The following is a 22,087-nucleotide window of genomic DNA, read 5'->3' as shown; positions in this document are numbered from 1 at the left end:
ATGTGGATTTTTCAACGGGTGGGTGGGACTCACTCTTTGTCTGCCTATAAATTAAAGATAGCGGCGGCTCTAGGATTTTTTTTCTAGAGGGGTCTATAAGAAAATAAATTTTATATAAAAAATTAATCATATTGTCTATATTGTTTCTTTATTACAAATTTGTCCATAGTATTAGTAAGAAAATAAAATATAAACTATTAGTTCATTTGGCATATAGTTTCATAATACAATGAACATACTAATTATTATTGCTAAGATGAAATCTTGGAAATCATTCATTGTTTTCAAATGCAATAAACATATTAATTATTATAGCTAAGTGAACTTTAATTATTATTGTTCAAAATTCTTTTATTTATTGGTTTGTTTTAACTCTTTTCAATTCTTTTATTTAACAATTCAACTCAACTTTGACAACTATTGTTCTTTGTAATTGTATTAAGCGTGTTTGGGTCTTGATTATAAACCAACTTATTACTTCATCTTTTTTCCTACTATTTGCGGGTTTCATGTGAGTTCCTACTTATTTTATACTTTTAGCAAAAATTTAGATTAATTATTCCCAAATAAATACTAAGAAAATTTTTGTTATATAAACATTTGTTTTTGTCTTCACTCAATCACTATTGGCCCATCTCATGTGCCTAGTCCTCACTTAACAAATAACAAATTATTTTATAAAAAAAACAAATAACAAATTAAAAGCACTTCAGATTCAACAACTAATTGTTAATTTCAAGGATTTAGATTAAATTGGCTTGTTGTTTGGGTTTTTTTTTATTTTTTTATTTTAAAGATGCCAAGATATTGGTAAAATGATTATATTTAAGGTTATTTTAGTTGTGCTTAAGAAAAAAAAATATAGGATCAGGGTGTTTACAGGGGTGTTTGGTTTGTATTTTTCAATAATCATTTTTAGTTTTTAAACAACATTTCACGTATTTTTACATTTTTCCACTTACTCGTATTTTCACAAATATTTTCAAATAAAAATTTACCATTTTTAAACACATGTAATAGTCTTAAATATCTAGAGAGTCAAAACAAATGAAAGTTTTATACTATATTATATTATATTATATATATATATTTATTTATTTATTTATTGGGTAAAGTCAGGGTGTTCTCTTCACCCACTGGGCTATGGCTAGCGCCGCCCTTGATAGAGGACAATAATACACGCACGCTTTAAAAGCATTGCTTTGAGGAAAAAAAAAGATGTTGGGTCTCTCTCATGTCTTTCTGTTTCTTCTGATAAACATATCAGTGGTTGAAGTACTGGGGGTTGATAAATTTAGCAGAGATGACTTCCCACCTGACTTTGTGTTTGGTTCTGGGACCTCAGCTTATCAGGTCTGTTCATTAATAAAAGTTTTACACATTCTTTTCAATTTTTTCTTAAAGATAACTTCTTTTTTTTTATAAAAGTGCTATTTGTTTAGTTATTTCATTACTGAAAGTTGTAAAGAATTGATGATTTCTTCATATATGAAAGGTTGAAGGTGCAGCAAATGAAGATGGGAGGGGGCCTAGCATATGGGATTCTTTTTCCCATTCTGGTAAAGCTTGTTTATAATTAGTATTGCATTTGAAAGTCATATTCTAAACATTTCCCCCCAATTAGTATAACTAACTTGGTTAATAAGTAGTAACATTTTTATGAAATAGTTTATTCCCTCGTATTTGTTTGTTGAGTAAAAATGAGATTACTTGCATTCAAATTGATTAGTATATCAAAAGTACTATTAGTGCTCATAATAGTCCCATTTTTCAAAATATATATCACTTGGATTGATAAAATTAGAACTGAAATGAGATATAATTAAGCTAAGTCTATTTAGACCCTATTGAAAGACAAGGATAAAATAATTTAGTGAAGCAAAAGCAAGAGAGAGAGAGAGAGAGAAAAAACACAATATCTTTAACGAACCTCTTGGTTGATTTTTATGTGGGCATTAATCAACTTTGCCCATTAACCAATTATGAATTTTAAATCTATTTACGGTTACTACCACAATATAGAAGTCACCAATAAGAATTAAAGTGTAGTGAAGTAAATAACTCAGTCAACTGGTATTGAAGTGGAAAACCTATAAAGCAATATTCAAAGGAAAAACAACTACAGGGGTTAACATAAATTTTTAAATTTTCAGGGAAAATGCATGGAGGCAATGGGGACATAGCATGTGATCAGTATCACAAATACAAGGTATGTACAATTATTCTTATCCCCTGATTGATTTGTGTCTAACAAGGTGTGTGTTGATGTATTTATCCATTAATATATTACCAATTGCAAAGGTAGTACATTTAACTTTTTAAATTTGAGTTAGAGTGGAAACATGATTTAAACTTAGCACCACTTTTTATAACACCATGATAAATGATCAATTGTCCAAAAAACTTAACATGTTTGAAGATATTTTGTAATTTGTCAATGGCTTTTCAAATGTTGAATTTCTTTTGTTCATAGAAAGGGTAATGTATCTGCACATTTGCACACCCAATGGGCAACTCTTGTGAACTAGTCTGGGCTAGTTCCTCTCTCCAATCTACCTTCTCATGTATCTCAGGCCTTTGTTAGAGATGAGTCCAGCCTGATCTTTTTGTTTCTTCCCTGTTTTGGGTGGAGTTTTTTTAGCAATAAAATATTTATTCAACAAAAAAAAAAAGGGTAAACCATAATTATAACAAAATGAAAGTGTTCTGCATGACAATTGTTCATTCCTTGATTGGTTGTGCTATGCCTGATAGATACTAATTATACGACCCATGACAAAACCAACTAATTATATGCTCATTTAATTTTAACCATCTAGTAATATGACTATAGGAGTGTGGTCTGTGTATGATAAAGTTGATCACACACTTGCAGGATGATGTCCAGCTCATGGTGGACACAGGTTTAGAGGCCTATAGATTTTCTATCTCATGGTCAAGACTTATTCCAAGTATGATCACAAATTTCTTTCATTAACCGAACAAGAAATGATTTAGTACTTTTTCTCATACTTAAGCTGCTTATTTTATAATGTTTCAGATGGAAGAGGACCTGTCAATCCAAAGGGTCTACAATATTACAACAATCTTATCAATGAACTATCCAGCAATGGTTACTGTCCATTCCAATTATAAATGACAACAGTACAATTTTCTCTAGTTGATAGAGTCCATCTGTATGCTAATTTGTCTGTGCCTTTTTTTCCTGCTGATGTCTTTTGTTTCCTGATCGAGCAGGAATCCAACCTCATGTTACATTACATCACAGTGATTTCCCACAGGCACTGGAAGACAAGTATGGAGGATGGGTTAGCCGAAAAATGGTGTATGGCTCTCATCCTTCATATTTATTGTTGTAAAATACTATGCTGGAGTGTATATATCCACATTCTGTGTGGAAAGAAGAAAACCTGGCAAGGAATGTGATTTAATAATCTAGATGTGGATGCAGGAAAGACTTCACGGCATATGCAGATGTCTGCTTCAGGAATTTTGGTGACAGGGTGTTACATTGGATTACTATGAACGAGGCCAATGTGTTCGCAATGGCGGGTTATGAATCGGGATCTACACCACCTGAGCATTGTTCTCCTCCGTTTGGCATTAATTGCACCAGAGGCAACTCCTCAACTGAGCCATACTTGGCAACTCATCATATCTTGTTAGCGCATGCATCAGCTGCTAGATTATACAAGGAAAAGTACCAGGTACTATAGAAGCTATTCATTTCAAGTGGCTTGGTCAATTTAATGAATTAATCAATGTTTTGCCTTAAGGATATGATGTTCAAAAATGAAGATCATACTTGGGTTTTTCAGCCTGAAGAAAGAAGCACCCTCTTTTTAGTACTTTTATGCCTTTGTTCTAAACTTTTAGAATAACACATACCAAAGGGAAAAAAAAGATAATAAAAATTGGGAACATATATGTGAACAAATTGAGTGCGGGCAATGCAGGACAAGCAGCATGGATTTATAGGAATCAATCTCTTAGCTTTCTGGGTTCTTCCTCTAACAAACAAAACTGAAGATGTTATTGCCGCTCAAAGAGCCATGGACTTCCAGATTGGTTGGTAAGTTACACATTCATGAACAAATTGACCTTACATGCTGTCATCTCATTGTGGCGTCTATGAAGTGTAATGTGAATATGGTATAGCCCTAGAGCAAGTAGTCATTACAAATTTTGAGATTCTTTTGTTTTAGTTTTTTTGTAATTGTTTTTTATTGTGAAGATTTTATAATTTTTGCATTATAAGCCGTGTATAAGCTAGGTTCAGAATTCTTTTTTAGGCTATCATGAGCTGCTTGGGATTGCAGGTATGCAGATCCCTTGGTTTATGGAGACTACCCTGATGTAATGAAAAAAAAATTAGGTTCAAGACTTCCAGCCTTCACCAATTTTGAATCAAATCTAGTTAAGGGTTCATTCGACTTTCTAGGATTAAATTATTATGCCATGTTGTACATCAAGGATGACTCCAGCAAACTAAACATGGAGGTCAGAGACTTTAATGCAGACATGGCAATAGAGTTGACAGGTATGTTCTATTATACATGATGGTCCTGAATAAATTCACCATTGTGTAACCAAGTCTTTAGCAATGAAACTGAAGTAGCATACTACTTGTCCTATTGTGCAGCTATTCAAAATGATTTATCAGTAAATAAGGTGAGAACATGAACATAAAATGCAGAGATCGTTTACTTGTGAAGGTCATATCAGTGTAATACTAATTAGCCTATTTGACTCAGTTTTCGATTGAGCCCTGGGGTTTGCAAGAACTGCTGGAGTATTTCAAGCAAGCTTATGGAAATCCTCCAATTTACATTCATGAGAATGGTCTCTCTCTCTCTCTCTCTCTCTCTCTCTCACACACACACACACACACACACACACACAAACACACATGCGTGCTCATGCACAAAGAGTTTGTTTGTATGTATGCTTCTTGCTCTCTTAGAACTGAAGAATCATTCATCAAAGTAATGCTAGAGGGCATTTTGATAGAAATATGATTTTTAACACAGAATTTTCTTTTCATGATTTTAGTCCTCTTAATATAAGTTTCTTTACTTTAAATGTGACTCTTGCTTCCTCATTTTGAATCACAAATATTAGGTAGCTACGGAGTGTATAATAAGCCTTTATTGGCAGACTTAGTTGCAAATGAGAAGAATTTCTTTTACTCTATCTTCGATTGTAATATTTGTAAAAGCAGTCACTAGTTTTGGCATATGGACTTGATAGATGGACATAGAAATATACAGACTACCATCACAATTTGGCATTTTATAATACATTATCTGAAACAACAATCAATTGGCAGCCTGCATAAAGGATCAATATCCATGAACTAAATGTTTGATAGAACGTCAACCATTTTACTCTCATTTTCAAATATTTGCACCATTCAAAATAAAAGCAATCAAACAATGAACAAATGAGTTACTTTAGAAAAAAAAAGAAATCCTAATTGAATCTTTCATATTTTCTTCCATTGCCCTCTCAAATACCATTTGTTCTAACTTATGATTTTTGTTCATGTTTGGGGGCAGTACGTAGCTAAGTTCAAAATCCAATTTTATTTTCATTTTAAGTGATCCCTTAATTGAGAAAATTAATCTTTTTTTTTTTTGGTTAGGTAGAAGCTTAATCTTGGTTTTAATGTTTTTGCAGGACAGCAAACACCACACAATTCATCATTGGAAGATGAGCCAAGGGTGAACTACTTGCACGGACATATTGGGGCTTTGCTTGATGCACTGAGGTATGCCCATTTTCTATTGATTTCTGTTTAAATCTTATAAATAATCTAAAACTATTTTAGATATTACCTTCACTATAATCTGAGCATCTGCAATTCTAGACATCCTGATCCTATCTCAGTCGTCACACGCAAATTAGGGAGATCACAGAAGTGGTGCAAAAATACTAACAGAACCCAAAACTTAATACATCAAAAGAGTTCTCTAACTTTCTCTTGTCTAATACCAATAACACAACAAGATATTTATATTTATATTTCTCTGCCACAGCACATGTGGCAAGGAAAGAAAGTTCATAAAACTGAGCTCACTGTTGTCTAATTTCCCTACACAAAATTTAACTAACTTATCACCTAAAGTCTCAAATTGTGGGTATAATTAGTTGTCACACCAATTTAAGGCACATAATCATCACAATTAATTCCATTTCATACACTTGTAAACCTAGATTGATGGATGCTCTGATAGTTATATTCCTTTATGTTTTCCCCAAAACTAAGTTAGCTAGCAAAATTTATTTGTACTAAAGACTAAAAAGTCATCAGCTAATTTATACATTGGAGAGCATTATTATAAGTTTCTAAATGTTTCTTTGCATTGATATATGGTTTTTACTTCCTTGACATAATTCCCCCTTCTTTTTCTCTTTCTCCAATCTAATTTTGGAAGGAATGGATCAAATACGAGAGGCTATTTTCAATGGTCCTTCTTGGATTTATTAGAGTTATTGGACGGCTATGAATCAAGCTTTGGCCTTTACTACATAGACATGGATGACCTGGATTTAAAAAGGCAACCAAAGCTTTCTGCTCATTGGTACTCCCATTTCTTGAAGACAAAAGGTGTCAGCTCAGATGGGTTTATCAAACTTGAGAAGAATTTGACTACATTTTCCCATGCTCACTTCTCTCGGTAGATCCTTCCATTCCTTTTTGCATAATGGTGTGCTAGTAAACCTTGGTTCTGCACTGCTGCTCTTTATTTTATTACTAAAAATATATTATTTACCAATAAACTACGTTGGAGCTTATTTTTTTCAAAAAACTGTAATAAACATCCTGTAACCTTCTTCAGTTTCAATTTCAAATAACATAATTCTGGTTTTTCCAACCTCATTCAGTCAGTCACATGTGCACGCGCACAGTTTTCAGTCATTTGTTTGAAGATAAAATGTTTAGAAGTATATCTGCTTTCATAAGACAGACAATGGTAAAGCTAATCAAACTGTCGGACGAGTTTTAGTTCAAGTACTAACTGTTAAGACAGAAACGAGATAGTCATATATGAGTGGAGATGGCTTCAAATTTGTACAAGAAGACAAACATACTGATCTCTGTTACAATCCTTTCTGTCACCACAAGCAAGCAAAGGTTTTGGAGACTTTTTTTAGGTGATGAACAATCAAGTGATAGTTTGTTGTACAAAGAGACTCTTCTCTCTGCTGTTCTAGGATTTGGAAAAGGAACTGGATTAAAATAAGCTTGGACATTCTGTTAAAGCATTAAAATCTATCTTGAAATTCTCTGATTTTTTTTTAAGTCTATTTTTTATTTTATTTTATTTTTAAAGTTCAGCTTGTAATTCATTTGAAATTGAACAAGATAACCATTCTATCTTGCACGTGAAAGATCGAGTTGGAGGCTGAAATTTTGAAGCAGGAAGACAGAGTACCGAATAGTGCACTTTGTTTTCCGTTCGGCGCTCATACTATTACAATGGAATATAGATCAATCAATAATTTCAAATAAATTTATCATAGACTTTGTCAACACTAAAAATCCCAAGAAACTCAAATTCCAAATACAACTCAAAAGTGTTAGAAGTATGTGATAAAAATGATTAAATTTGCCATATCTCTATAGCTTAAGCTTTTGGGATAATCGATAATTTACAACAGTATTAAAGCAGGAGGTCCTAAGTTGGTAATTTAACAAAAAGGTCTCTCTCATACCACAACTAACAGTCCACAAGAACTCTTAATTCTACAAAAAGTTGAGGTGCCTAAGATCAGCGCTGTTTGTTGCCACTCTCTCTCTCTCTAAAACAACTAGAAAGCAACGTGTCTTTTTGTGTGTGAGGTTTGAAATTCCCTACAAAAAAAAAAAGACAAGGTTGGTAATGGCAAAATCAATGATCAATGTCAGGCAAGAGTGGGATTTCTGAGTTTGGATTCTATGTAACAAATAATATACGAACTTGGTGCACCTCAAATTCAAGCCACATATTATAACAAGCAACAAGACAGATGATGCTGTCGAGTCTAGATTTTTGGTTGGCAAACCGTGAACAAAATAATATCTTATATTTGTCTTAGAAGTATATTTTTTTTAAACAAACATATCAAATTCAAGTTTTTGTTTGTTTGATAGTTTTTGATGGCTAGTCGATCAATTGATCAATCAAGCTTATTTTAGTCCATTTAGCCTATCAAGTGACTAGGGTTTCATGCATGTAAGCTTAAAGTATATAAGAAAACCTTAGAGCATGTGAAAAAGACTTTTGGAGAGCTACTTATTGTAAATTTTAAAGGTACTATGCTTTTTGCTCTCAAAAGTCTATATTGGTGATCAAGCTTGAAGAAAATTCAAAACTGGTAATGTTGAAGTTGCTACATATTCCAAAAATTACAATGCTGAACCAGATTTTTCAAGCGAGTGTTTGAAGTTGTGGACAGAGGTTCACATGCAATAAACTCTATAATTGAAGAGTCCTTGAATTCAAAATTGTATTGGGTAACATTAATAAGTAATGCTATAAGTTGTAAAAATTTAGAAATGGGTAATTCTATTTTGTAAAATTTCAATTCTATTCAGTAGGTCGCCACCTAAACCTAATCCATTGCAGACAGCGCAAGATTGCCCTTCTTCTTCTTCTACATTGTTTAATCTCTGCTTCTTCTTTTGTTCGTCATATCGTAGTCTCCTGCCTTCAGTTTAGGTAGATGCTTTGCTTCCAACTTTATTTTGCCTTTTAGTTTGTTGAGCGTAGTCAGGTGACAATGCATTGAAAATAACAAAAAAAGAGTTTTGAAAGCTTTTGACTCATTTATTGAGTCATGGTCTTCCTCCCGTCATGTTAACGAATGCGCTTAGAGTAATTGTTAATAAACCAAATTAGGATAGTTTTAATATCACATTTATGAGAGATATAAAAAGTTATTAATATTTCTTTATAATTTATGATACACCATTGTTTTCTTTACTTGTGCCATTTTGGCTTTTGTTTGTCATTATTATTCTTTTTTATTTATTTATATATATATTTGATAATATTGCATTGATTTTTGAAACACTATAATAAAGTTGTGATGTGAAAAATATATTTAAAAAATGGTCTTTATATTTATCTAGACTATTTTATTCAAATTTTCATTTTGCACTAATTTAATATATTTATTTATATTTTTAATTATTATTAAATTAATTATAACATAATCACGGTTCAATCTTGGTTGGATCTCGTCTAATCTCAAAAATCTTGAACCTCTTCTTTCTACGATTCTTTGAACTATCTGATTTCAAAATCATGATCTTTCCACTACATTTATTTTTAATTTTTAAAATATTGGTATTATTCACTTAACCAAGAGGCAAGAGCTCTTCATAAATGAATCTAAGTTAAAATACAAAATTGTCCCTCTAAGTTTCTTCAGATTTCATTTTAATCCTCTAACTTTACTTTTATTCATTTCAGTCCTCTAACTTTCAAGTTTATTTAATTAAGGATTTTCCATCAACTTTTGTTATATGTTGTGGTTAATTTTTCAATTTTTTAAATTTTTCTTCAAATTTTTTAAATTAAAAAATTCAATTAATGATTGAAAATTTTTTGCTAATTTTTTTTTTCAAAAAAATTTTAACAAAGGATATAGGAAAGGCCTTCATTGAATAAATTTGAAACTTAAAGAACTGAAATGAACTAAAGTAAAGTTAGAGTACTGGAATGAAATCTGAAGAAAATTAGAGGGTCAGTTTTACATTTTAGTCATGAATATTTTAGGGTCTAATGTCTGAGAAAGAAGGTATTTGGTATCAAATGATACCATGTTAGCAGTATCAAAATTTAATAAGTGTGAGACATGTCAACAAAAAATAACTACCCTACTAATTATTTTTACACACATCTCTCATTTATTGAATTTTAATAAGTTAGTGTAGTATCATTTCATACAAAATATTTTTTTCTAATTTCTAAACAAACCAACAAACGCCATGAATGCACTAAAGGTTTTGTAACTGAATTGGTACCTCTTCGTATACAAAAGTACTTAGGGTCTAAGGAGAAAGGGTTCGAATGGCAAGTTAGCCTATTATAATTATCTCTAATAAAACAAACGCCATGAATGCAAGTGTCAAAATATTCTGTCATTTTGCTGTTGACATTTGTAAAATGTCCAGTATTCCTGAGTCGGCAACCAGGACAAGTTTGTCTCTTTCTCATTTCTCAACCTAGTAAGATACTTTGATGCACAACCAATCCTTTGCATGTCGATTTTTCTACTGGTGGGTGGGACCCACTCTTTGTCTGGCTATAATTTTTTTTTTTTTTTTTTGATAGGAAGTCTGGCTAAGGGTTGTGTTAACGGTCATTGAAATGTGTCCATCAATGAGTAAATTTTTGGGTAATTTTTTTAATTTTTGGCAATTTTTTAGTTTTTGGTAATTTTTTTTTACATTTTCTGACAATTTTTTGACAATTTTTTTTTTTTTTTTTAAAGGTAAAACACAAAAGAGAAAATCTTAACAAGCACCGCCCGTGCTTGTTAACATTTCCCATAGAGCCATTCATTTGGGTCAAGCTATAGAGGACAAGAATACATGCATGCTTTGAGGAAAAAAAAAAAAGCAAAGATGTTGAGTCTGTCTCATATCTTTCTATTTCTTCTGGTAAACATATCAGTGGTTGAAGTACTGGGGGTTGATGAATTTAGCAGAGATGACTTCCCACCTGACTTTGTGTTTGGTTCTGGGACTTCTGCTTATCAGGTCTGTTTATTAATTAATGGTTTTATAAAGTCTTTTCAATTTTTTTTTCTTAAACATAACTTTATTATTATTATTATTTGAAGTGTTATTTGTTTGTTTAGTTATTTCATTACTAAAAGTTGTAAAGAATTGATGTTTTATAATAGATAATTAATATTCTCTCTATTTCTTCATATGCTTGACAAAAATGTTTATATATATAAAAGGTTGAAGGTGCAGCAAATGAAGATGGGAGGGGGCCTAGCATATGGGATTCCTTTTCCCATTCTGGTAAAGCTTCTTTATAATTAGTATAGTATTGTGAAGTGATATTCTAATCATTTTCCTCCCAAAAAGTAAATTAATGTTCTATTATACAACTAACTTGGTTAATAAGTAGTAACATGTTTATGAAATAGTTTATTCCCTGGTATTTGTTTATTAAATAAAAATGAGATTATTTGCATTCAAATTGATTAGTATATCAAAAGTACTATTAGTGCTCATAATAGTCCCATTTTTCAAGTGCTTGAAAATCAAAATCTCATTTATTCCATATAAAGCGAATGACTATATATCACTTGGATTGATAATATTAGAACTGAAATGAGATATAATTAAGCTAAGTCTATTTAGACCCTGTTGAGAGACAAGAATAAAATAATTTAGAGAAGTAAGAGCAAGAGAGAGACAAAACACAAGAGTACATGGTTTCAGCTTGACGGCCTACGTCTACTTCTACATGATAAAGAGCTAGGATTAGCCCTACATAAACTTACAATATATTGGGCCTTTTGGGGCATTAGATTAATATAAACCCAATATCTTTAGCAAACCTCTTGGTTGATTTTTATGTGGGAACTAATCAACTTTGCACATTAACCAATTATGAATTTAAATTTATTTTCAGTTAAGTAACCAAAATATACAAGTCACCAATAATAATTAAAGTGTAGTGAAGTAAATAACTCAGTCAATTGGTGACGAAGTGGAAAACCTATAAAAGCAATATTTATAGGAAAAACCTGAGGGGTTAACAAAATTTTTAAATTTTCAGGAAAATGCATGGAGACAATGGGGACATAGCATGTGATCAGTATCACAAATACAAGGTATGTACAATAATTCTTTTCCGAGGACTGTTTGAAGTGGACTATAGGTTAGTTTATCCCCTAATTGATTTGTGTCTAACAAGGTGTGTGTTGATGTATATATCCATTAATATATTACCAATTAAACAGGTGGTATTTTAACTTTTTAAATTTGAGTTAGAGGGAAAACATGATCTAAACTTAGCACCACTTTTTATAATACCATGATAAATGATGAATTGTCCCAAAAACTTAAGATGTTAGAAAATGGTAAACCATAATTATAACAAAATGAAAGTGTTCCACATGACAATTGTTCATTCTTTGATTGGCTGTGCTCTGCCTGATAGATACTAATTATACGACCCATGACAAAACCAACTAATTATATGCTCATTCAATTTTAACCATTTAGTAATATGACTATAGGAGTGTGGTCTATGTATGATAAGGTTGATCACACACATGCAGGATGATGTCCAGCTCATGGTGGACACAGGTTTAGAGGCCTATAGATTTTCTATCTCATGGGCAAGACTTATTCCAAGTATGATCACAAATTTCTTTCATTAACCGAACAAGAAGTGATTTAGTACTTTTTTCTCATACTTAAGCTGCTTATTTTCTAATGTTTCAGATGGAAGAGGACCTGTCAATCCAAAGGGTCTACAATATTACAACAATCTTATTAATGAACTATCCAGCAATGGTTATTGTCCATTTCAATCATACGTGACAATAGTACAATTTTCTCAATTTGATAGTCCTTATGTATGCTAATTTGTCCATGCCTTTTTTTCCTGCTGATGTCTTTTGTTTCTTGATCAAGCAGGAATCCAACCTCATGTTACATTACATCACAGTGATTTCCCACAGGCACTAGAAGACAAGTATGGAGGATGGCTTAGTCGAGAAATGGTGTATGGTTCTCATCCTTCATATCTATTGTAGACAACTATTATGCTGGAGTGTATTTATCCACATTCTGTGTGGTATGAACAAATCCTGGCAAGGAATGTGATTTAATAATCTAGATGTGGATGCAGGAAAGACTTCACGGCATATGCAGATGTCTGCTTTAGGAATTTTGGTGACAGGGTGTTACATTGGACTACTATGAATGAGGCCAATATATTCGTAAAGGCAGGTTATGAATCGGGATTTCTGCCACCTGAACATTGTTCTCCTCCATCTGGCACTAATTGCTCCAGAGGCAACTCCTCAACTGAGCCATACTTGGCAACTCATCATATCTTGTTAGCTCATGCATCAGTTGCTAGATTATACAAGGAAAAGTACCAGGTACTATCGAAGCTATTCATTTCAAGTGGCTTGGCCAATTTAATGAATTAATCAATGTTATGCCTTAACTATATGACGTTCAAAAATGAAGATCATGGTTGGGTTTTTCAGCCTGAAGAAAGAAGCGCCCTCTTTACAGTACCTTTGTGCCTTTGTTCTAAACTTTTAGAAAAACACATACCAAGGGAAAAAAAGATTAAAAAAAAAAAATTGGGAACATATATATGAACAAATTGAGTGCGCGCAATGCAGGACCAGCAGCATGGATTTATAGGAATCGATCTCTTAGCTTTCTGGTTTCTTCCTCTAACAAACAAAACTGAAGATGTTATTGCCGCTCAAAGAGCCATGGACTTCCAGATTGGTTGGTAAGTTACACATTCACAAACAAATTGACCTTACATGCTGTCATCTCATTGTGGCGTCTATGAAGTGTAATGTGAATATGGTATAGCCCTAATGCAAGTAGTCAATACAAAGTTTGAGATTCTTTTGGTTTAGTTTTTTTTAATTTTTTTTTTTATTGTGAAAACATTTGATTTTTTAATATTTGCATTATAAGCCATATATAAGAAAGGTTCGGAATTCTTTATATGTCAGGCTATCATGATCTGCTTGGCATTGCAGGTATGCAGATCCCTTGGTTTATGGAGACTATCCCGATGTAATGAAAAAATATTTAGGCTCAAGACTTCCAGCCTTCACCAATTTCGAATCAAATCTGGTTAAGGGTTCATTTGACTTTCTAGCATTAAATTACTATAACATGTTGTACATCAAGGATGACTCTAGCAAACTAAACATGGAGGTCAGAGACCTTGATGCAGACATGGCAATTGACTTGACAGGTAAATTCTATCATATGTTGACTCATCACAATGGGGACTAATTTCACCGGTGATTAGATTACCTTCTAGCCTTTCTCAGCTTACCAATTCAACTCTGTCTGTCTGTTGTTGAATTTTACAATTTGGGCTTCATTCTATTATTTTAGGATTTAGATCCTCTACATTTCTTAGGGTACTCTACCAAATAGATTTCCTTAAATCTTAACCACTCTTTAATGATTTAATGGTATAGATTTTGCCATGTCAGCATTCCACTAACAATATTCCTAAAATAATAAATTAATGTTGCAAACAAAATAATTAAGATTATTGTTAGTGGAATGCTGACATGACAAAATCTATACCATTAAATCATTAAAGAGTGGTTAGGATTTAAGGAAATCTATTGGTAGAGTACCCTAGGAAATCTAGAGGATCTGAATCCATTATTTTATACATGATGGTCCTCAATAAATTCACCATTGTGTATCCGAGTCTTTAGAGATGAAACTGAAGTAGCATACTACTTGTCCTATTGTGCAGCTATTCAAAATGATATATCAGTAAATAAGGTGAGAACATGAACATTAATGCAGAGATGGTTTACTTGTAAAGATCATATCTGTGTAATACTAATTAGCCTATTTGACTCAGTTTTCGATTGAGCCTTGGGGTTTGCAAGAACTGCTGGAGTATTTCAAGCAAGCTTATGGAAATCCTCCTATTTACATTCATGAGAATGGTCTCTCTCTCTCTCTCTCTCTCTCTCTCAAATACACACACACACATGCGCGCTCATGCACAAAGAGTTTGTTTGTATGAGTGCTTCTTGCCCCCTTAGAACTGAAGAATCACTCATCAAAGTAATGCTCGAGGGCATTTTGATAGAAATGTGATTTTTAACACAGAATTTTCTTTTCATGATTTTAGTCCTCTTAATATAAGTTTCTTCATTTTAAAAGTGACTCTTGATTCCTCATTTTGAATCACAAATATTAGGTAACTACAGAGCGCATAATAAGCCTTTATTGGCAGGTTTGGTTGCAAATGAGAAGAAATTTCTTTTACTTTATCTATAATTTTGGTATATAGACTTGATAGATGGAAATAGAAATATACAGACTACCATCACTATTTGGCATTTTATAATACATTATCTGAAACAATAATCAATTGACAGCCTGCATAGAGGATCAATATCCATGAACTAAATGTTTGATAGAATGTCAACTGTTTTACTCTCGCTTTCAAATGTTTGCACCATTCAAAGTAAAAGTGATCAAACAATGAACAAATGAGTTACTTAAAAAAAAACCCTAATTGAATCTTTCATATTTTCTTCCATTTCCCTCTCAAATACCATTTGTTCTAACTTATGATTGTTGTTCATGTTTGGGGGTAGTAGGTAGATAAGTTCAAAATCCAATTTTATTCTCATTTTACATGATCCTCTAATTGAGAAACTTAATCTTTTCTTCTTCTTCTTCTTCTTCTTCTTCTTCTTTTTTTTTTTTTTTTTTTTTTTTTTTGTTAGGGAGAAACTAAATCTTGGTTGTAATGGTTTTGCAGGACAGAGATCACTACACAATTCATCATTGGAAGATGAGCCAAGGGTGAACTACTTGCGTGGACATATTGGGGCTTTGCTTAATGCATTGAGGTATGCCCATTTTCTATTGATTTCTGTTTAAATATTATAAATAATCTAAAATTATTTTAAATATTACCTTCACTATAATCTGAGTGTCTGCAACTCTTGACATCCTGATCCTATCTCAGTGGTCACATCGCAAATTAGGGAGATCACAGAAGTGGCTCAAAATACTAACAGAACCCAAAACTTAATACATCAAAAGAGTTCTCTAACAGTCTCTTATCCAATACCAATAGCACAGCAAGATATTTACATTTCTCTGCCACAACACATGTGGCGAGGAGAGAAAGTTCATAAACTGTTGTCTAATTTGCCAACACAAAATTTAACAAACTTATCACCTAAAGTCTCAAGTTGTGGGGTGTAATTAGTCGTCACACCAACTTAGGACACATAATCATCACAATTAATTCCATTTCATACCCGTGTAAAACTAGATTGATGGATGATCTGATATTTATCTTTATGTTTTCCTCAAAACTAAGTTAGCTGTCATCAGCTAATTTATACATTAGAGAGCATTATTATAAGTTTCTAAATGTTTCTTTGCATTGATATGTGCTTTTTACTTCTTTGACATAATTCCCCCTTCTTTTTCTCTTTCTCGAATCTAATTTTGGAAGGAATGGATCAAATACGAGAGGCTATTTTCAATGGTCCTTCTTGGATTTATTTGAGTTATTGGGTGGCTATGAATCAAGCTATGGCCTTTACTATATAGACATGGGTGACCCGGATTTAAAAAGGCAACCAAAGCTTTCTGCTCATTGGTACTCCCATTTCTTGAAGACTAAAGGTGTCAGTTCAGATGGGTTTATCAAACTTGAGAAGAATTTGACTGCATTTTCCCATGCTCACTTCTCTCAGTAGATTCTTCAATTCCTTGTTGCATAATGGTGTGCTATTATTCCTTGGTTCTGCACTGCTGCTGTTTATTGTTTTCTAGAAGTATATTATTTACCAATATACTACTTCGGAGCTTAGTTTTCTCAAAAATTGTAATAAATATCCTGTAACCTTCTTCAGTTTCAATTTCAAATAGCATCATTCAGGTTTTTCCAACCTCATTCAGGTAGTCACATGTGCACGCGCGCATGCACACAGACAGTTTTAAGTCATTTGTTTGAAGATAAAATGTTTAGAAGTATATCTGCTTTCATAAGACAGACAATGGCAAAGCTAATCAAACTGTCGGAGGAGTTTTAGTTCAACTTTAACTGTTAGACAGAAATTAAATAGTCATATATGAATGTAGATGACTTCAAATTTGTACAAGAAGAGAGACATACTGAACTAGTGAACTCTGTTACACTCCTTTCTGTTACCAGATGCAAACAAAGCTTTTGGGGACATTTTTTGGGTGATGGAACAAACAAGTAATAATTTGTTGGACAAAGAAACTCTTCTCTCTGCTGTTCTAGGATTTGAAAGGAACGGACTAAAATAAGCTTGGACATTCTGTTAAAGCATTAAAATCAAGCTTGAAATTCTCTTATTTTTTTATTTTTATTTTTTTAAAATCTATTATTTATTTATTTATTATTATTTTTAAGTTCAACTTGAAATTCATTCAAAATTAAACAAGATAACCATCCTATCTTCCACATGAAGTCCTGATTAAGATGAGACATGTAATAATCTCGTGTGGTAACTATCGATTTCAAGAATGCATATTATCCATCAAAACTTACATACAATATTGATACGACTTTTCATATTTGTAGTCAGATTAAGTACCCAAGTCCTCCAAGCTCCGGCCAGTGCTACCTAGCTTGTAGATCATATCTTAAGCCCCCCCCCCCCCCTCCCCCTCCTTTTTTTTTTTTTTAAGGAAATTTCTTAAGCCTTATTAATTACTTATTGCCTCATGATTGGAGCCACTCTGTCTCTTTTTCTTTTTCTTTTTAAATATTAGTATATGCTTGTCTCATTTTTTTTATTATAAATATTAGTATATGTATAGGTACTAATTTTAGCAACTGTAATTTATTTACTCCCTCTTAACAATATCATTGATTCCCATAAAAAAATAATAATAATAATATCATTGATTCTTTTAAGACTAATGTTATAGCTACAAATTTTTTTACAATGTTTTTACAAATTATTGAGATAGTAAATTCTAATTGGTTCGCATCTGAGCCCGACATTTATATCACTTTTTTACTTACTAATAGCCACTCACCACATCAGCAATTTATAATAAAATTTGTAACTCTAGCATTTTTCTCTTTTTAAAAACCAAAAAAAAAAATCTATAGATCTAAAATCTAAAATAAAATTACTAGCCCAAAAAAATTAGTCCAATAAACCAATTTTATCCCCCAAAAAAAAAACTGAACCTTTAAAAATTTTAAACAAAATAATTTGTCAATACTCAGCAGTGGAAAAAAAAAAAATAGGAAGCCCAAGGAATTCTCTCGTTAAGTATTTATCTCTGCTTTGTGACCGTCTTCCTCTCTTAGTAACTTGGATTGAATTTCTATTTAAATAGGTGTAGGGTTTTGGGGTTAAAACTTAAATGCCTATGAAAAGCACGTGGAAAGCCAACTCGATGGGTTTCTAAAACAGGGTTGCTCGACCGAGAGTTTTGTGAGTTATGGCTAAAAGCTTATGTCCAAAACCCAGTTTTTGTTTATCAATCAAGTCCTCATTATTGACTAAGATCTTCAAATTAACATTCTGAACATAATCTTCAGTCTTCAACCTTTGATACTAGTATACTATATATATGTTACAATGGAATATTGACCAACAATCAATCAATATATATATAAAAGCAGAGACCTCAACTGAGAGATCATGAGGTTCTGCCAAGTGGCACCCTTCTTTGATTTAGCCATTCAGCTTTTTATTTTTATTTTTTCTACTTCCATCTCATCATTTAACACTGCTACTCTACGTTTCTCTCAACTCTTCCACTTCCCCATTAATTCCCTAGGCTATTCAGAATTCTAAAACGTTTTTTTAGTTCTCTCAACTCTTCCACTTCCACGGTTATAAAATGCTTCAACGGTCTCAATGATGATGCAAAGCATGCCGCATCATATTTACGAGCATGGAAGTCTAAGCAAGTCAGGTGTGAAGTTAACAAGGCTGCACACCGAATGGCAAACAAGGTTGCATTGTTTCTGGATAGTCCTTCCATTTGGTTTTAGGATGTGCCTGATTGTATTGCTAATATTGTTGAAGTCTAATTCTCATCTGTAAGGACTAATTCGTAGTAATAGAATGCCCTCTTACCATCACTTCTATCTTCTTTTTTAGTTTCTCCTTTTTATATTTATTTTTTTTCCTTTCTAAAATTTTTAGTTTGTCAATGCCATTGCTAGCTTTGCATGATTAATCACAAGTATGCTATAGTGGTGATTCAAAAACATTGTTTTATTACTCACAGTTTTATAACTTAACATTTTGCTTGTGTAGGCTAGATAGTGCTCTAAATGTGACTAAATTCAAACATGGCAAGTGTTTAAAATATTGTTCTTTTTTGCCTTTTCGGAAAAGGCGTTGCATTCTTGGGTAAGTAAGAGGAAACACAAATACAATAGTTTATCAAATATGAACTAAATTTATTTATGATATAAAATTTATCTATATAAAACCAACAAGGAATTGGTCATTGAAGAAAGAAAAAAACAACACATGGTTAGGGTTTTGTTGTGTTGATATCAATGTAAGAGAAAAGTTAACGGATGCCTTAAGGGTTTAGGTTTATGATATATATATATATATATATATATATATATATATATATATATATTTTAATTACAAGAAAAGAAAAAAGTAACTGCTTTCAATAAAATTTTGCATTAGAATTTTTGTAAATCCCATTGTCCATACCCTAAATCTAATATATAGTTTACAATTTAGCCGTGTTGGGTGTTTTGTTGAATTACAGTCAAAAGAATAGGCATATATATATATATATATATATATATATATATATAAAAGGAAGTGACTTATGAAATCCCATAACAACGGCAATAGCAAGGAGTTCAAGCATATCCAAGTCCAATTATTCTCTCTTACTCCTTCACCAAAATTGCCTAAGTATCATCACAATTGAATTTTCCCTTTAAAGTCAAGCTTTTCTTTTATATCTTTCATTTTTATGTTCTTCATCAACTATCATATGTCAATATCAATAGTTTGTGACTAATATCCTTTTGCTGGTTGGTTAGGATTTGGTTTGCTTGTGATGAGAATGGGTGTTTGGGATTTTTAAATCTCTACAAAGTCCATAGATTTTTACACTTTTACTGGCAAACTTAGTAGATTTGGTTTTTAATGATAATAAAATTTGGTTTGTCTATTATTGTACACTTATACTGGCAAATTTCGTACATAAACTATGACTATTGTAACTAAGAATAATAGTATTGATGAATCCAATGAGTTATAAGATAATTTATTACAAAATATTTGAAAGAGACCTCATACGAGAAAGCATGAAGTTTTGCGAAGTGGTGTATTTTATGTAAAGAGAATTGATATTTTCTCAATTGTGCCACATCCAAGATAAGAATAAATTAATGGTCCATTTGAATTGAGGGGAATGGAGGGGGAGTAGAGTAGAATAGAGTAGATTTAGCACAAAATTAGTTTATTTTTAGCCAAATCTACTCTACTCTCCTCCACTCTCCCTCCTTCCCCCCTCCATCCAAACAGGCCATAAATATTGTTTTTTTTTAATATTTGATTCAATGTTTCAAGAGTTTTCTAATTAAAAAATAAATATTCTTTGTATCATTTGGTTCAATATTTCAAGACTTTTCATTCCTTACACATACACACAACACTCTTTAATTTGCATTTTAATTCATTATTTTTACCTCTTGCACTTCTACCCCTTTATATATACCTACTATAACCCTTCATGACATTCTACGTCAAATACACACAAACAAAAAACAATGTTATTTTCCTTCAATCTTTCAACTACACCTACCTAATTCTAACATTGTGTCTCATCTAATCCTAACCCGTATAAGTTGGCTACAACCAAGGAAGAGGGACTTGCATTTTATATTGAGTAACAACGACAATTGCGATTTTTATGTTAATGTCGGATGTTGTGGATTTGTGAGTTTTGTAAATGATGTGATTAACTGTTAGTGTTTAAGATGTGTATTTTGTTTTAGAATTAATGAGAAAGAGAAAAACACATTTTATATCAAATTTTATTCTATCATATTCCTCCAAAGTTTTTTTTTTCCTCATTACTTCAATTGAATAATTATAATAGATATGTGTGTGCAATTTATAATTGTTGTTTTTAATGATGAACTCATTATTAAGAAATTTCTATAACAATTATGCTATAATAATTATACAACATTTCCTAAAACTATCTTATATAAAATATTACAACATTATCTGTGCATCGCACGGGTAACTTACTAGTTATAAATAAATTTATGGGTAAAATGCAAAACTGACCCTCTAATTTTTTCAGATTCTATTCCAGTCCTTTAACTTTTAAGTTTATTCAATCAAAGCTTTTTTACCAACTTTTGTTATATGTTGTGGTTAATTTTTCAATTTTATAATTTTTTTTTCAAAAAGTTTTAACAAAAATTAATGGAAATGCCTTATTTGAAAAAATTTGAAACTTAGAGGATAGAAATGAACGAAAATAAAGTTAAAGGACTGAAATAAAATCTGAAAAAAGTTAGAGAGCCAGTTTAACATTTTAACCTAAATTTATCATTGAATTAGTCATCACTAAAAATCCCAAGAAACTCAAACTCCAAATACAACTCATAGAGGCCTCTCTCACCACAACTAACACAAGAATCCAACAATTGATGTGCCTAAGACCAAATTTGCCTTTTGTCTCTCTCTCTCTCTAAAACAACAAGAAAGCCACGCGTCTTTTTCTGTGTGAGGTATGACATACCTTATCATAAAAAAGGCGCAAGGTTGGTAAATGGCACAATCAATGTCATTAGAAAAAAAAAAAAAAAAAAAAATCAATGTCGGGCACACAGGACAGGAGTGGGATTTCTAAGTCATGATTCTATGTAACAGATAACATATGAACTTGGTGCACCTCAAATTCAACTCAAATATTATAGCATCCACCTAAAATTCAAGCAGCATATTATAAGTTATAGCAAGCAGCAAGCAGCAAGCAGCAAGGCAGATGACACTGTTGAGTCTAGATTTTAGGTTGGCAAATCATGAACAAAAGTGGCTTATATTTGCTTTGGAAGTGTATTTTTTTAGACAAGCATATCAAAGATTCAAGTTTCAATAAGTTTGATAGTTTTTGATAGCTAGTCAATCAATCCAGTAGCCAAGATTTCAATCAATCAAGCTGATTTTGGATCAATTGAAATGTGTCAGGTGAAAATCGTGAGTTCAGTCCATTCAGCCCATCAAGTGACTACGGTTTCATGCATCTAAGCCTAAAGTATATAAGAAAATCCTAGAGCAAGTGAAAAAATTTTAGAGAGCTACTGATTGTAAACTTGAA

The 22,087-nt window shown here is 31.9% G+C and overlaps 2 protein-coding genes across 3 annotated transcripts; both read left to right on the top strand.

Moving 5' to 3' along the window:
- The first annotated feature begins 1,122 nt into the window (after nt 1-1,122).
- On the top strand, nt 1,123-6,883 carry LOC142636743 (beta-glucosidase 11-like). The gene is made up of 13 exons (XM_075811030.1): nt 1,123-1,353; nt 1,496-1,559; nt 2,154-2,209; nt 2,876-2,951; nt 3,041-3,112; nt 3,238-3,325; nt 3,452-3,707; nt 3,957-4,072; nt 4,320-4,540; nt 4,643-4,671; nt 4,755-4,842; nt 5,680-5,770; nt 6,438-6,883. The coding sequence occupies exons 1-13, from the start codon at nt 1,219-1,221 to the stop codon at nt 6,682-6,684; spliced, it is 1,539 nt and encodes a 512-aa protein (XP_075667145.1). The 5' UTR covers nt 1,123-1,218; the 3' UTR covers nt 6,685-6,883.
- A 3,632-nt stretch (nt 6,884-10,515) lies between these two features.
- Nucleotides 10,516-16,673, top strand: LOC142636741 (beta-glucosidase 11-like). 2 transcript variants are annotated; one of them, XM_075811027.1, is made up of 13 exons: nt 10,519-10,753; nt 10,960-11,024; nt 11,790-11,844; nt 12,295-12,370; nt 12,461-12,532; nt 12,656-12,743; nt 12,870-13,125; nt 13,378-13,493; nt 13,753-13,973; nt 14,496-14,524; nt 14,607-14,694; nt 15,522-15,612; nt 16,230-16,673. In XM_075811027.1, exons 1-13 carry the CDS (start codon nt 10,586-10,588, stop codon nt 16,474-16,476), a joined length of 1,572 nt encoding a protein of 523 aa, XP_075667142.1. In that variant the 5' UTR covers nt 10,519-10,585; the 3' UTR covers nt 16,477-16,673. The 2 variants fall into 2 exon arrangements, with proteins under 2 accessions (XP_075667143.1, XP_075667142.1); XM_075811028.1 differs by lacking the exons at nt 14,496-14,524; nt 14,607-14,694 and having other exon boundaries at nt 10,516-10,753.
- Nucleotides 16,674-22,087: the final 5,414 nt, after the last annotated feature.

This window comes from Castanea sativa, chromosome 5 (genome assembly GCF_040712315.1).
Source record: "Castanea sativa cultivar Marrone di Chiusa Pesio chromosome 5, ASM4071231v1".
Taxonomy (NCBI): domain Eukaryota; kingdom Viridiplantae; phylum Streptophyta; class Magnoliopsida; order Fagales; family Fagaceae; genus Castanea; species Castanea sativa.
Note: the sequence above shows the minus strand (reverse complement) of the source record. Positions and strands in the feature narration are given on the sequence as shown.